At 46.2% G+C, this 15,388-nt stretch overlaps 2 protein-coding genes across 2 annotated transcripts in view; both read left to right on the top strand.

The window, feature by feature from the left end:
* LOC126919189 (alpha-ketoglutarate dehydrogenase component 4) overlaps positions 1-6,624 on the top strand; it is a 53,231-nt gene extending 46,607 nt beyond the window's left edge. Inside the window, exon 4 of the mRNA XM_050727997.1 lies at positions 4,202-6,624. Within this exon, the coding sequence (XP_050583954.1) occupies positions 4,202-4,213 (12 nt within the window). The 3' untranslated portion in view covers positions 4,214-6,624. The remainder of the gene's footprint in view (positions 1-4,201) is intronic.
* Positions 1-8,094, top strand: part of LOC126919187 (homeobox protein OTX2-A-like) — a 32,985-nt gene extending 24,891 nt beyond the window's left edge. The window contains exons 3-4 of the mRNA XM_050727994.1: positions 3,185-3,339; positions 6,542-8,094. Of these exons, the coding sequence (XP_050583951.1) occupies positions 3,185-3,339; positions 6,542-7,228 (842 nt within the window). The 3' untranslated portion in view covers positions 7,229-8,094. The remainder of the gene's footprint in view (positions 1-3,184; positions 3,340-6,541) is intronic.
* The last annotated feature ends 7,294 nt before the right edge of the window (positions 8,095-15,388 follow it).

The raw sequence follows: 15,388 nt of genomic DNA, 5'->3' as shown, positions 1-15,388 counted from the left end.
ACGGTCCCCTGAATAATCCATCCCTCCGCCTACGTTCTGTGCCGTCTAGCGTCCTGTTCGCATTTTAGCTTTTAATTAATTTTCGATTCCCTTCTACGGCGTATTCACTTTCCTTCGATATTCGTCGGTCATCTCCCTTGATCGTTCATCGATTTGGAATTTTGCTACCGTCGCATCTTGCGCTCTATGAATAGCAAAGTAACCGCTTGCTCGTGAAACGAGTTTGTCGCACTCGGCTAATTTTGATTCTCTTCCGATTTCTCGATGTTTGCGAGTAATTTATGATTCTCCGCGATCTTAACCGTCTTGACGAATGAATGGTCTCGTGGTAGCCACTTAATTTATTCAATAATTGCGAGATTTCGTATTCGGTTCTCCGGATCGAGCGATGTAATTGATATTAATTTGCGTTTTTTAATTCGATAAGCATCCCGAAATAACAGCGTCTCGTTTTATCCTGGGTATTTATTATTCAATAACGTGCGCGCATACTCAATCTCGAGACAAACGCCTAGGGAAATTCTACGTTAAGCATAATCACGCCTCGTCCCCTAGACGCGCCATATTTCATCGCAAGCATAGTTTTAGATGGTATCGTGGATAGATAAGTAAGCACCGGTCGTGTAATTCATACGGTCGACTCACAACGTGCGTGTACTCTGTCCGAGTACGGTGAGGGTAATTCATTAAATTCACAGATTGCGATTAATTAGTAGCCTTTCGTTACTCTGTGTAATCTCTTATTAGATACGACGCCGAACGATCGTGCTGTATGTTCGAGGAAAAGCTCGATCGATCGAAAAGCATTTTCATTCGGTACCTGACGTGTTCCGAGGATATTCCAGCGGGCGAGACAAATTACTGTAAAATTTTGTTATCGGTTCATTGACTTCCACGGATTCCATTCCACTCGAGATCTCGAAACGCGAAACCCTGTGCCGAGGGAAGGAAGAATCCAATAAACAGAAAACGAATTTGCTATTAGGGTGGCGTCTGATCCTGTTGTGGGCCAATGAGCCAAAGCAACCCTTGTATCAACCCCAGGTTTCGTCTCGCGCTGACGATAATAAATCGAATCATACTTCAGGACCCAGCGGGTGTTTGCTGTCCCATTAGTGCTGCTTAGCTAGCCGCTTTTCGGCAAACCGGCCTATTCGAATTCACCATCCCTCCTGCCGAAAAACTTTCGCGTGCAATTTCGCGTTCGTGGCAGGATTTTTGTCGGCAAACAGCGAAAGATGTACAGTCGATGAAACTGTAGATCAAGCGCAATGGAGAATCTCGACGCTCGAGTTTCGAATCTGTGCTCGCGTAGAATTCAAGCAAACGAAGGGCTTTCCCTCGCGCCCACTCGACGCCGTGTAGAAGCAGGCGGAAGACCATAATCGGAATTCCATTGTCTCGTTGCTGGATAAGGGCCTGGCTTTCACATGGACCGATGTATAGCCGGCAAAGGCCGTCGTTAACGGTAGCGCTAACGCCCACTCGACAATCAAGCATCCTCTCGCTGGATCTGTTCTCCTCTCTTTCGCCAGGAGCCTCATCCCTTCGGTCCAACCTCCGTTGCTCCGATCCGCGCCGCGCCGCACACCCAACGGAACAGGAGATACGGATCATAGATTCAATGATCGCGGGCGTGTCGTGGCCATCGTTGCGACGGTAGCCAACCGGCATGGAATTTTACATTGTGCCCGGCGCAATCTTTCTCGACGATCTACCTGGCTACCACGCTGATAGCCCACTCGACCAGTTCGTTAGCCATTCGATCGCGTGTATGCATCATCGTTGGCGTCATCGTCATCATCCTTTACTTCGACGTCCTGTTGTTACATATCGTTCTTAGCTTAAAGGAACAGTCGCAGGGTCAGCGCGAGAGATACGACCGATACAACCGATGCCCTCTTACAGCTCACGCACCACTCCCCTCTTAAGATGGTTCGCTTCGCTGTGGCTTTTCATCGACGATGTCCTTCGCGCTTCTGTTTCTTCCGATTCTTTCCTCTCGAGTTACTTGGTCGACTCTGTTGATCGTTGCATATCCAAACACGCGTTCGTTACATAATTGTTATTTTCAACATTGTAGAATGGTTTCGCGTTAAAGCATTTAAAGAGGAGAAATATGCAAATGTACGACGTATACAATGTCTTCCTCACGCTTGCCTCCTCTTCTCGTCGTAAACCACTCTTCCAACTTGTTTTCGCGGTAGGAGTTGTTGCTTTTAATTCCTTTCTCTTCTTCTTCTTCTACTTCTTCTTCTTCTTCCTCCTCTTTCTTCACCTCCCTCGCGTTCTTCTCTTTGCTTACTGATGTCTTCGATGCTTTTTCTTTTTAGGTATACGATGTCGCGACTTCGTGGTCGTTGTTCAAATTCGCCACAGTTGACTTTACACGCTGGCACGATCGCTGAGACAAAACTCGCAACTTTCGATCGAACAATCGGTTTACGAACGACGTTTTTAAGAACAGAGAGGCGGGAGCACGTTGTGATTCGTAGCAGAGGTTTACGAAGTCGAGTCTTAAAAAACTGAGTTTGGTCGATCGTGAGGCATCGGACGGGGCAGCCTTTCAGGCTGGTATCTACCATTCCTTTCTCGACTTTACGATTCAACTTCCAACCGAGAGACACTGGCGAAGCGCAGTTTTCCAGCCTCTTCTTTTTATTGGTTGGAACGTTGTACGTTGGCGTGTTGGATACCATCGTTTTCAGAGAGGCAGCTGGGAACGAACCGCGACTTTGGTCCTCTGGATGGTCGTGTATTCCGGGGTGTACCCCACCCCTCCTCGGTCCCCGTTCCGCCGTCCTGACTTGTCCCCCGTCCTCCTCCCTTCGCCACCCCCTGTGACCCCCTCATAAGCGGATTACGTGGGTCCCGGAACGAGCCAAGCGAGGCTCGATGGCACGAGGAAGGTAGAGGAGGGTGGGTCGTAGCGGGGAACTGTTCAAAATTACGCTATCGCGACCTCGCAACGCTTACACCCCTCTGTGCCACCCCCTTTTCTGTCCTCCGGCCTGCGGTACTGATGCCTTACCCTTCCCCAGTTGAACAGCCTCGCGACTCATCTTCGTCCTTTCGACAAGCGTTTCCAATCTACCTTTTTAGCGCACGATTCTCCCGATCGTGTCAAATATTTGAACTGTATGTAACATCCGCTACCGTTGCAATTGTTTGATTTCTGTTTCAGGAATGAATCAACGTAAACAACGCCGAGAAAGGACAACTTTCACGAGAGCACAATTAGATGTATTAGAAGGACTTTTTACAAAAACAAGATATCCGGACATATTTATGCGCGAAGAGGTTGCTCTGAAAATCAACTTACCTGAATCACGAGTGCAGGTAAGTTGGTTAAATTTATTTTCCTTGTTTCCTCGTCATCGCGAGGGTTACAGGAAAACTGTGGTTGTCAGCGAACGTGGAAATCGACCTAGGCGAGTCGAGAAACTCGTCGCGATTTATCCGTCGCGTATAGGTTACGGTATCTTACGAGTCACAAGGAACAAGTACGATCTCGGTGGACGATAGCAGCGAGTAGAAGAGGAAGAGGGAACGAGAATGTTCCGTGCTTCGGCAAGCGTGGACGAGATTTAAGGTATTTACACAACGTGGCGTCGCGCACTACGCCCCTCCGGTTTCGCCATTGTCCCGGTCGTGGCTGTACATTGATAGATGTGCCGACGAGCTCGTTGACGCTTTTATTGCGGTCCTCGTAACATCTTTATTTCGTGGCGGGATATCCCGAAGTCACGATCGTGACGGGAATATTAGAGCTCGCGAATCCCCCGGCGCGTCTCTCCTCTTCTTTCCTTTCTACCGCTGGGATCGCCATACGTCGCTATATGTATCGGTGCTCTGATTTATCGCCATTGTTTAATCAGCATCGCGTATTTCTGATTCGATTGGAACGCGAACTCAGCAGAGCGTCGTAGCGTGTATCTTATAAAATATGGGGATAGGTTACGTGTCATCGAATTCGATGGGGCGATGCGTAAAGTAATCTCGCTACACTCGGTGGTACCAACGACCGCCATCGCGAGATGTAGGACAAAGCAAGGAAATTCCGTCTAGCGGAGTTTCCACGCGAAGTTAAGCCCCTGGTGAATGAAGGCGCAACTGCACGTACGTCACGGGAGCACACGTGTGCACCATGTACATTGTAGAGGCGTACCCACGTGAACGAATAATATCCAAGGGGAAAAAGAGAGGTGGATAAGAGATGGAAGGGAGGCGTAGAGGTCGAGGGGTGTGTGGATCTAAAAGTTTCCAATGGAGAAGGAGAAGGAGAAGAGAAAGAGAGAGAGAGAGAGAGAGAGAGAGAAACAGAGAGACAGGGATAGAGACAGAGCTCGACATGGGATAGAGGTGTATATAGGTAGAGGAACACAGAAGCACGATGTATGGAACACAACATATAGTTGATTTGTTCCTGGATTATAGCCCTTCGTTCTATCTCGCTCGCGAGTTTCTATACGCTCGACTCTGCGAGTGAACGACACAGCTGCGCGCGATGTTTGCTACGTTTGAATGCGCCAGGTCGTTCGTCCATCATTTACGATCGAGGAACGCGTCAAAACGTTATTTTCTCGGTGAAAAAGAGAAGAGCCTACGGCTCCAGAAGCGGTAGTATCCGACAGGAAAAACGATAAACTTCTATTCGCGAACAGGTTTACCTTACAAATTTATACGTATTAAATTCTGCTCGACGATAATCTTGACTATCGTAAAAAATATGTATATCCGGATCTTGAAACGGCTCGTACGATAAATTAAAAATTTTCCTAAGCGTCGTTATCGGCGCGCACGCGAACGTTATCGAGGCAGTATTCTAGCGTTCTCGTACCCTTACGATTGGTTCGACGCGGTATCCGTGTCTTTGAACAGACGGATGGACGTTGTTTCGCGTTTCTGTTAACACGGTGTGTGTATAGGCGCGTAACAGCTTCGATATCGTATTAATAGCGCAAATAAGAAAATATATTCGTCATAACCAAACGTCAACGCAGCTGCTCCAGCTCGTGACCAATGGGTTGGTTTTCCGCGTTGGATGCTAACCAGATGGTGATGCAATTTACACCTAGCCGTCGATACACACAGTAGAACTGGCTGTGGTTGCCCCCTGAGGGCTTCCGGATGGCACCACGTCCTGTTGGTTGGTTTTTGGGGTAGCTGCGAGCTTCGGCCCTGTGTTGTTCCTGAGGGGGGGTGTCGTTGTGCAAACATCGAGCGATAATGGGCATTTTCTCTCTCGTTCTTCTTCCCCATCGCCCGTAGATCCATCTCTTCCTCTTCCTCGTAGGGATCATTTCTCTTACGGTTGATACGCAATATCCACGTTTCACGTGTCTCGAATCTCCGCACCCCATTTGCGAAGGATGTGCTTGCGAAACGAGGATCCGCCTATTGCCTCGACGAATGATAAAACCCGAAACAGTTTCTTTTATCGGTAACATCTCTGGCGCGTTGCGGTCGTTCGAATTTCCGATTTGTTTACGCTTCGTTAATTTTAACTTTTCAACCCTACTCGACGAAACCGAGGCCTCTATCCTTCCCTCGTTCTCAACTCAGCCAACTAACACGAAATTCATGGCGACTGGAAATCTCCTGTTCGCTTCGGCGAGTCGTGTTCTTCGCAACAACTGTTACAATGCTGTCGATAATAACAACAATGACGGCGGGTCTTGCTTTTAAAGGCACGGGCATAGATTCATAGGATCGCACCCCTGGCCACATTGTGTGCCGGGATTATGAAGGGTGCATGAGGGGGAGTGAAAGGGGGTCCCTGTGCGCGTACTTGCGGCCTACCGGGGGATACTTTTTGTCCGTGTTTGGAACGCGCCTATCTCTAGCTCGTGAAGAAAGAGAAAGCAAGACCTCGCTCTTTTACGAAATTTACGCACTTTTCCGATTTTATTTAAAGAATTTGCTTATTTACATGCATGCTATTACAACGTCGCGGGCACATTTTTCGCAAATTATCGGCGAATTTTTCACGATTTTTTCGCAAACTTTTCGCGAATTTTTTGCAATTTTTTCACGAATTATTCGCCAATTTTCCCACCTTCGCTAACACGATAAAAACAATTATAGTGTATTCGATACGGTTTGATTAGCGCATGCGTGTCGACAAACATCGGTAACGCGAATCTCGAGGGACACACGTACGCAAAGCGCGAGCGTGTACACTAAAACTAGCACACGTACGTGTATAAAAGCCCTCCAACTACCCCTGCTCCAGTCCGTTGTTATTGTTGCGATTTAATGAAATGTTACGGCCGTCCGCCCGCGATTACTTTCCCATTGCACCGATTAACTCTCCATTTGTACGGTTCCATCCCTCGTGACGGGATACCTTTTCTTTTCCATGATCCCTCGGGCGATGGTTTCTACGAAACCTTCGGAGACTCCCCACGAAAGATCTGGCTGCGTTCGTCCTTGCCACCCTTCAAAGGATGTTCGTTCGTCGACGATCTGCGATATTTCAAAGTTTCCGAGACACTTCGTTTAACCAAATATCTATCCAAATATCTTCTACTTTGCGTAGGTATGGTTCAAGAATCGTCGTGCGAAATGCAGACAGCAATTGCAACAGCAACAGCAAACTTCACCTTCAAAAGGATCGCCGAGGTCGAATCAGAACCAAAATAATAGTAGTAATAGTAATAAGATGCCGACAACCTCATCAGCGTCAACCAGTAGACGCTCATCGCCAGTTTCTCCACCACGCGGGAAAGAGGCACCCGGACCGAATTCGCCTCTCTTATCGACGACCTCGACGTACCCGCGTCTGGGTGTGACGCCGACCGGCGGAAGCGGAGCAAACAGCGCACTAACTACACCTTCTCCGCCGCTGACTCCAGGTTCGAGTCAGTTGCCGCCATCGTCATATCCTCCGCCAATGAATCAACTTCATCATAGCGAATATGGTTTCGCTTGGAGTTCATCGTCACCCGGCTCGGTGAACCCGAGCCAATGTTACGCTGGGCAGACCTACAATGCCTATCAGAATCCGTATACCAGCAGCGATTACTATCCAACTCAGATCTCGCACATGCATCACAGCCCACAAGGAAATTACCATCCGCAATATCACCACAATATGGCATTGACGTCCTCCATGTCACACTTGACCAGTCATCATTTGAATCCAACAGGCAGCAACGACATGGCCACTTCGTCGGAGTCCGATGGTTATATACTATCTGACCAGAAGTATCAGGCGATGGTATAGCGGCCTGGCAGAAACTCTGGCATTCTTCATCGCACTCAGGAAACTACATCTACTGGATCCTTTGCCACTTATAATTAGATCGCGAATTTTTATGCAGATATCGTGACATTTAAAGATACGCAAGGTATATACAAGATATATACGAGACAGTTCATTTGTTGTTATTTAACGACGAAGCAAATTTCTCTCCAGGCTGCGAAATAGTGTTCATTCCATATCAAAGCATAAATTTTCATAAAGATCCACGGTCTACTAGCGATTGCTTCCGAAATACGATGATAAATCATGTCAAAGCAGTGAAACCTATTTCGGTAATGATTGACAGTGGCAGGGATCCTGTTTAGGTTCATTTTCCAGTTCGGCAAGAGAATATTCGAATAAGAATAAATTATATAGACCACTTGTTGCATAGGTAAGAAAATCGAAAAACACTGATTGTAATTACCTCTATCTTCATTAATTAATATCTTACAAGATATAATTCATATGACTGGATCTTACGATTATCGTTGCGGGAATAATGTAGAGAAGGAATAGAATAAAACGGAAAAACTCCCGATGTATTTGTCTTTTGTTATAATTCTTCGGTATTCTCTCGAACCTTCTCGAGGCTGGTGTTCCTTTTCAAGAAATGTTAGGGATAGTGCCGATCATAGTGCCGATCATAGTGCCGATCATAGTGCAAAATAAAATTCTCGGGTACAATTCAAATTAATATCGTAATAGACTAATTCCATGTATGGTCAGAACTAAGGGATCGATGGTAATTGATTATTCGAAGACAAAAAGATGTCTAAATGATGTCTGAATGCCTAATGTCTAGATGTCTAAAATTCGTAATTTAAATTTTCAGTAGGCGATATAAATGTCTATGAACGTTGATTTACAGCATGGTCATTTCCGTAGTATGTATTCAGTGAAGTTTTAAGTTAGGAATGATTTGAGTAAGGGTAGTAAGAGTATTTACTCTAATTTCGTACATCACTCATGTTCGTCATTATTAAATAAATAATTATTAAATAAATAATTATTAAATAAATAATGACGAGCATAAGTGATGTACGAAATTAGAGGGTGTTTCATTATTATTTATCTACGACATCTTTCTCGTTGTATTATATTTAACCGAATACCAGGCGATCGAGAACACAAGCACAGTAGTCCCTTGCAACTATTTACAATCGGAAATGGAAAAGAATATCTGATCCTGATCAACTCGATTCCATTCGACGCGTGTTCTTATTTTTATCGTTCGAAGCTGAAACGAAATTCAAACGTTTTTACAATTGACGCGAGAGTGAAGTTTCCTTCCTTCCAACAAACAATTACGATTGTTCTCTTGGATGGGTTTCCGATTAATTTAATTTCTCCTTTCACGATTATTTCATCGCCTCTAAGAATTTAATTTTCATCGTTTCGAATTATTTCCAAGATTATAATACATAAGAATCCGCAACAATGTTTCGCGTCCGATCGCGAGATGACTATCGCAGTAGGAACATTTTTTCCAAACTTAAAAACAGTCGGGAAAAACGAAATAGTGCAATTGCGATAATTGGGAGGAGGTCGTGCGTGCTCGTTGATCTCTGGATTCATAGGGCTTATTATACGCTTATTATAATTATTCTATCCTTTTTCTATTTTTATCTCTTTCTTATCGTAATTTTTAGTAGTATTAAGGAGTATACCGAAGCCGAAAAGGTTCGAGAGTGTTAGATAGTGTGCATACCTATCACTATCTATCTTCGTCTGTTCCATTTCGTGACAAGGGAAACTGGTATTAAATTATAGATCGTTTCTTGCAGTTACGACCGATTTCGGTCTGGATCTGCGAGGTATTATTGTATATTCCGCGTATACAACTCTAATGTAAACTATCGTGAGTTGAAACATAAAGTTAATTGAAATAAAAAATGAAAAAAATATGAGGTATCAGTAAATTTAAGAATAGCAAATGGCAGTGTAAGCTGTAATTGATTATTGTGCGTATAGATTTAAGTTACTTTGTAACAATACAACGCAAGCTGTACATAATTATTAGACTTATAAGGTACATGATTATTCTATCATGTAAGAAGAGAATCTTACTACGTCAAAAAATAAATCGTCGCATATTATTAATAATTTGTTGATTTATTTAACCATGTACACGCGATAACGAACGATTGCGACCTCGTGTCACAGCGATGCAATTAATCACGGTCCGACTCTAATTAACGTAACGTTTACGCGCACCGTGTGATTCGACGCGGCCCGTCTTATTTCTTTTCGACACAACCAGCTTATAGATCGCGAGTCAGCCTTCTATTAATCACATTGATGTGCGTAAGTTCTCGCTGCCGCGGGCTGTAATTTTGCTAATGCACTTGAAATTAATTAACATTAAAACGGCCCCGCGTCCCATTATTCGAGTGGGCTGCCGTATCGATCGCAAACCATTAAAAGCCATTATTAATTACAGACTCGTGGTCGTCGTAATCGCGAGTGCAATTTGCGTAAACGCGTCGCATGTTCTTTCCGATGTTATCCTGTTTTCCACAAAATTAAAAAACGTTCGCACGCCGACGTAAAGTAACCAATTTATCGGCCCTCTACCCGGAAATTACGTTTCACGCGCCCAGATTACATCGAAACAGCTAATATCCGTCGGCGTTTATCCCTTATATCGGTTTATCCTTTCTTTTCCTAACAAACTTTTTTTCGTCCTTTCGCTAAACCATCCAATCCCGTTCCGCTTATCTCAAAGTTCTTATTTCAAATCGAAAGCGGTGACTATTCGCTGAGTAGAACGCGTAATTAGTTGTGTTACGAGAGACGGTCGATGCACGAGGTTCATCGTGGCACCGTTTATTATCGTGAAACGTCCCGTATTCTCTTTGATACGATCAAGCAAAGTTCCGAGCGCGTAAGAGGGGCGAGAGATGTTAGATAGACAGGCTGATCGAGAGGTTCGCGTATGCATAGAGCTCAGAGACGGTCCATTAAAGGATCGCAGGTGTACCAGGTTGCGTATACTACGTGGTATATATACGGCTTGGTGAAGCACACGAGCATGTTGGTCGTTAATAGAGAGAAGGGTGGCAAAAGCGGCGTATCTCATAAGTGGCCTAAACTCGGGGGACAAAGAACCCCAAGCAACCGAAGGCAGCACCAGGTCAGCCTGTGCCTGGCTAATTGGACAGATCGCGTACCTGTCTACCTTTTGACGTCATAATCCGCCACCCTTTCTAACTCATCAAATTAACGGGCTATAACAAATCAGCCGGTATACCTAAGTAGTAGCCCGGATCCTTTGCCCCTTTTGCACAGACTCGGTGCAAATCCTTCGCGATTTTGCTTTTAAAAGAGACTCTCGATTCATAGGCTATGCGCCCGACAGAATTACTTGCGTACTGGCTTCAAATCCACCGTGAGTTCGTTGAGCCTCTTGTGGTTGTTGGATTCCTCGTATTCTGATCCTTAGCCGAGAGTAATACGTTTACAAAACGTTTGCTTAATTTGCGCTATTTCTCCTCTTTGTGTCAGAAATCGTTCGCTAAAAAATACGGAAACGGAACAGCTGCCGAAGGAATGCAAAAGTTTTTTTAAAACGGAGACGCTGCGCGAGCTTTCAGACTTATCGAACCCGCTTCTTATAAATTTTAAACGGTCAGTATAATAGCGCGGTAAACGCTATGACATCGCGTCGAACGAAAGGGATAAAAGACGAAGGAAAAAGCGTCGATGCGAAACAATTATTCGAGGTTTTCTCTGTACGGGTTAACTGTCCTCCTCTAGAAGGATATTCTGGAGACATTTTAGATGGGTTTGCGGGCGTCGACCGTTCACTTTCAGTATGTTGAAGACAATGGCCTTGAACTTGGCCGAGTGCTGCGGCGAAGAGTTAAAATCGGCTTGCGTTTAGCCGGATCCCATTATAACAACTCAGAGCCGGCCGTAAGCTTCATGGCTTGGTTCTGCTCACTGTGTCACCGGGCTAAGCCCCGACTTACCTACCTATCCTTGCAAACCAACTTCTCTTACCCGTTTTCCTACAGCCTCTCTGTCTTTGTCAATTTAATATACTCTACCGACATCTACCGAAACTTGGTTGAAGAATAAGGCTGTTACAACGGTTCCCATACTTTCGAATGTCAAGTGTTTCACGAACTTTCACCTATGGAAAGCCCCGGACCTACCGATTGCTTACCAGCCAGGACACTGAAACAAAATTACGCAGGGCAATTAGCGATTCCGCCTTGCTTCTGTGCTGTATATTTACGAGCTACCCTCGTCACCTCGGGGATCGATAAGTACCGTCTTTGTCACTTTCCATTGCTCGTCGAACAGCATGACCATGTCATTTGGACCTGTCAACAGAAAATGAAATATCCTTTAGACCACGCTTACGTGTCGTTATTCATTCCTAAACGTTCGAACTCGTTCGAAGCGATAAACAGCCCGGAGGTAAATCCGCGAAAAGAGAGATTATACGGGTGTTCGTCGACATTTGACCTGTATTTTTTGTTTTTCTTTTAGTTCAATGGGATCACGGGTGAAAATGTGTATCGGCCGGCATTTGCGCTCGAGTATTTACGTGTATTACATTTTTCACCTGCGCCCGGCACTTCCATCGACAGAGGTTGACACGCGAGTAAATCATATATTATGTACGGCGTTTGCGAAAAGTTACGCGTTAAATGTTCCGGCAACTCCATTTACAGCTGCTTTCCCATATTTCATCCGATCGCGAGCAACATGGACGGGTCCGGCGACGGCAAGCCGTATAAATAATGCATCGATGAGAATCGGTTTAATAATTTTACGCGAATTTATTCGTTAATTCGACGACGTCTCGCCGCGGCAAGTATCCCGTTGCTTCAAAATCCCGGCTCGTATATCGCGCAGAAAACGTTGGCAATTGTCGCAACGTCCTATGAAACGGGTGACAGCCACCAACGATGCGATTCTTACCGGGCCGATCGATTAATAATTTTCTTTTTTTTTCTGGATAGAAAATTAATTTACTTACGGCGAAACGAAAAGCGGAAAGATCGATCTCACCGATGAAGAGGATCATGTTGGCGGATGAAATTTTCACGCAATCTGGAAGGCCGTAAAGTCCGAAGGGGAATTTCCCCGATTGGCAATATTCTAACGAGAGAAAGAAGCGGTTGGGGGTTGAGAGGGACGAGGAGAGACGGGGTTAGAGAAAGGATAGACAGAGAAGGAGAGAAAACGAAGGAGGGGAAGCGGCTGGATCAAAGAGGCCAGCTCGCGCTCTCGTAACTAGATTTCTCGTTCCCACTTTGAGGATTGCTTAATGCTCTATAAGCGGTCGTTTTAAACTCGATGAAATCGAATCAGCGACGAATCGAGATCGCGCCGCGCTGCAAATTCAATTGGAGGACTCTGCTAGTTGGTGCGCATCGTATAACGTCCGTGGCCTCGACTTTCTCGCTTTGATCTTTTTCCACACGTTCGAGCCGCGCGCCGCGCTCTCTTTCGATAGAAATTCGCTTGCGTCACACTCTGACCGATGCAACTGCTTTCTTAATTAAGCCCTTGCCATACCATTTAACTCGGAAGAATTCGAACCCGAACGTTACGCCCGAATGCTGAGCAAACGAGCCGAAGCGACGCAGACAGAGTGTCGGAACTCGAAACACGAGATCGTGCGACTAAGTGCGTAGATAGTTGCGCCTGTGTTTAAATAAAAGACACCATTCGATACATTCATACTTGGTCCGAGGTTAAGACTACGAGTGACACTCGTGTTATTCACGTTTGACATGAAACGCGAACCTGACTCGTGATATTTAGGCTTGGCTGAAAATTCCCATCATAACTCAACCTCGTGAAGGTATGGCAGAGGGTTAACGAAATTTGCTATTAGTCATCCTGACCACTTACCTACCTTACTTACCGTTGTCACGAATAACGGTTATCGTTGCTGTTCAAGTCGCAACTTGTCTTTAAATACAAATGTCCAACTTGGTTTTCCGATAGCAGAACCTTCGAGAAATCTCAGACCTTCCGCCAGAGTTCCTCCGAATATGGACTTTCTAGTGCTGTCGATCGATTCGCAGAGAAGGAGAAAGTCGAATCAGCCGATCGCGTACGAAGTCGAGCGGGAAGTTTTTTAGTGGAATCGCGGCTCGTTCGACCCAATTACGCTCGCCGGCCAGACCGAGGGATCAGAAGCTCCGGCAGGAAGTCAAGGGGCGCGAATGCATTGTTAAGCTCCCTCTGTCCAAACATTCGGCATGCTTCCAAGTAACCAACACACCTTTTTACTCTATCCGTCCCCCTATCTGCTCGATTCTCCCAGCGGATCTCTTTCTCTCGCGCTACGCTTCCCGGTCGTACACACGTAGCTTGTGCGAGAAGCATCTACAGGTAATCCTAAAAAATGGACAGTTGGTTTCCGCCGCTATAGCGTCGGGCACACGTGGAGATTCTATCGACGCTCTTTCACGTCGTCCCAACAGCTAGGAATAGGCTCAAGCTTTACGAGTACCTGCCGATTTTCTGTGAACCTACGTGACGTACAAAAATGGTAATTACGAGCAGGTTTACCGCAAGTTTCGTCAGTTTAGACAAGTGGTGTTACCTGAGGGGAATGGCATATACTAACGAAGAATTTCTTACGCACCATAAATTACCTCGAAACGAAGAACAGCCCGAGACATTGTGCGGTTATATTAACCGCACAATGGTTTTCGACGAATACGTTGCGAGGATACACGCACTTTCGGTTCCATTTTTTCGTCGTAGGAGACGGCGTTTTTCTATCTATCGTAAAAATTGAGCTCGCCGTTCGATATATTTGCAGTTTTTAGGACAGCTAAGTCGGGGGTTGAGGAAGAACGGCGTTTCACCCTCCGACGATCAAACCTTTCCCATTTTAAAGAACCCGAGGACAGTCCCTGGCAGCGTAAAAAGGACCGTGTACATATAACTTGGTTGCACAGAGAACGCAGAAGAGTATAGAAAGAAGAGGCGGTGGAAAAGAAAAGGGAAAGACCGAGAGAGAGAAGGAGAGAAAGAGAGAAAAGCGAGGGTGGAGGGAGACGGAAAAGAGGAAAAGATCAAAGATGGAGGAAGAGAGAGGAAAGAGGATGAAGAAAGATGGAAGAGAACTCCTCTCGGCAAAGGATCTTCCGTGCACGAGAAGAGAGAGCCGGGAGAGGGTCCTATAAATAATTAGCGAGGAGTCGCTCTCCGCTCGGCGGGCGTAAGCCGCTTACAACCCCCGTTCACCCTGCTCCTCGCCGCACGGCCTGCTTTCCCCTAGCCCCTTGCCCTTGCAGCATCTACCTTCCTCCGGTTCTTCACCACCCGATTGCTGCCCCTCACGACCACCGCCACCACCCTCTTCCTCCTTCTCCGCCTTCTCTGTCTCCTCCACCTACTACTTCTGCTGCTACTGGCGCTGTTGCTCTCGGTTCCTCTTTACGTTCCTCTCTACGACCGAGGAGATTCCGGCCAGCCTTCGTTCGCCCTTCAACGGCAACCCTTCGTCAAGGGTCCCCGTTTGCAGTGATAGGAAGAGGCGAAGCTAGACGCGCACAACATCTCCAAGACGTTGCTCCGTTAAACTACATCCGCGTCGCTGTTTCGAACCACCGTGCTCCGAGCAAGAGAGATACAGGGAGCCCCGTACAGCTTTATCGTCTCGGTCCGATCGAGTCATTGATCGGTACTAATGAGCGGCACGCGCTACTCCACTGCTCCCGGCATTGTTTCTGCGTGAATGCGGGATTAGACGGAAGAGAGCCAAATCCAGTTCGACTGATTGGCGCTTTGCTACGAATTGCAAAGGATTTGCGGTGTCTATGTACAACGTAGACTGCTTATCGAACGTTTAACCAATCGTTTAGCTTCTGGCCCTGCTAATCGCCGTTGCGAAGAAAGATGTCGAGCGAATCTATCTTCGGCGTGTACAGGGAACCGTATTACGGTTGCCACTCGATAAAGGGCAAACTTTCCACGCCTAAGCTTTCACGACCGATCGACTCGGTCGTTCTTCCGAAAGTTCGCTCGGAATTCCGCTTAATTACCCGCGGCACCCGATTCTAAGGACGATCGCGGGAAACCTTTTAGCGCCGAGTTAAAAGTCGAGGAATCGACTCTAGCGCGCAAACGAGCTTAACGCTAGCGAACTCGAACGCGTTGCCA

Source organism: Bombus affinis, chromosome 8 (genome assembly GCF_024516045.1).
Source record: "Bombus affinis isolate iyBomAffi1 chromosome 8, iyBomAffi1.2, whole genome shotgun sequence".
Lineage (NCBI taxonomy): Eukaryota > Metazoa > Arthropoda > Insecta > Hymenoptera > Apidae > Bombus > Bombus affinis.
This window is presented reverse-complemented; position numbering and strand designations above follow the sequence as displayed.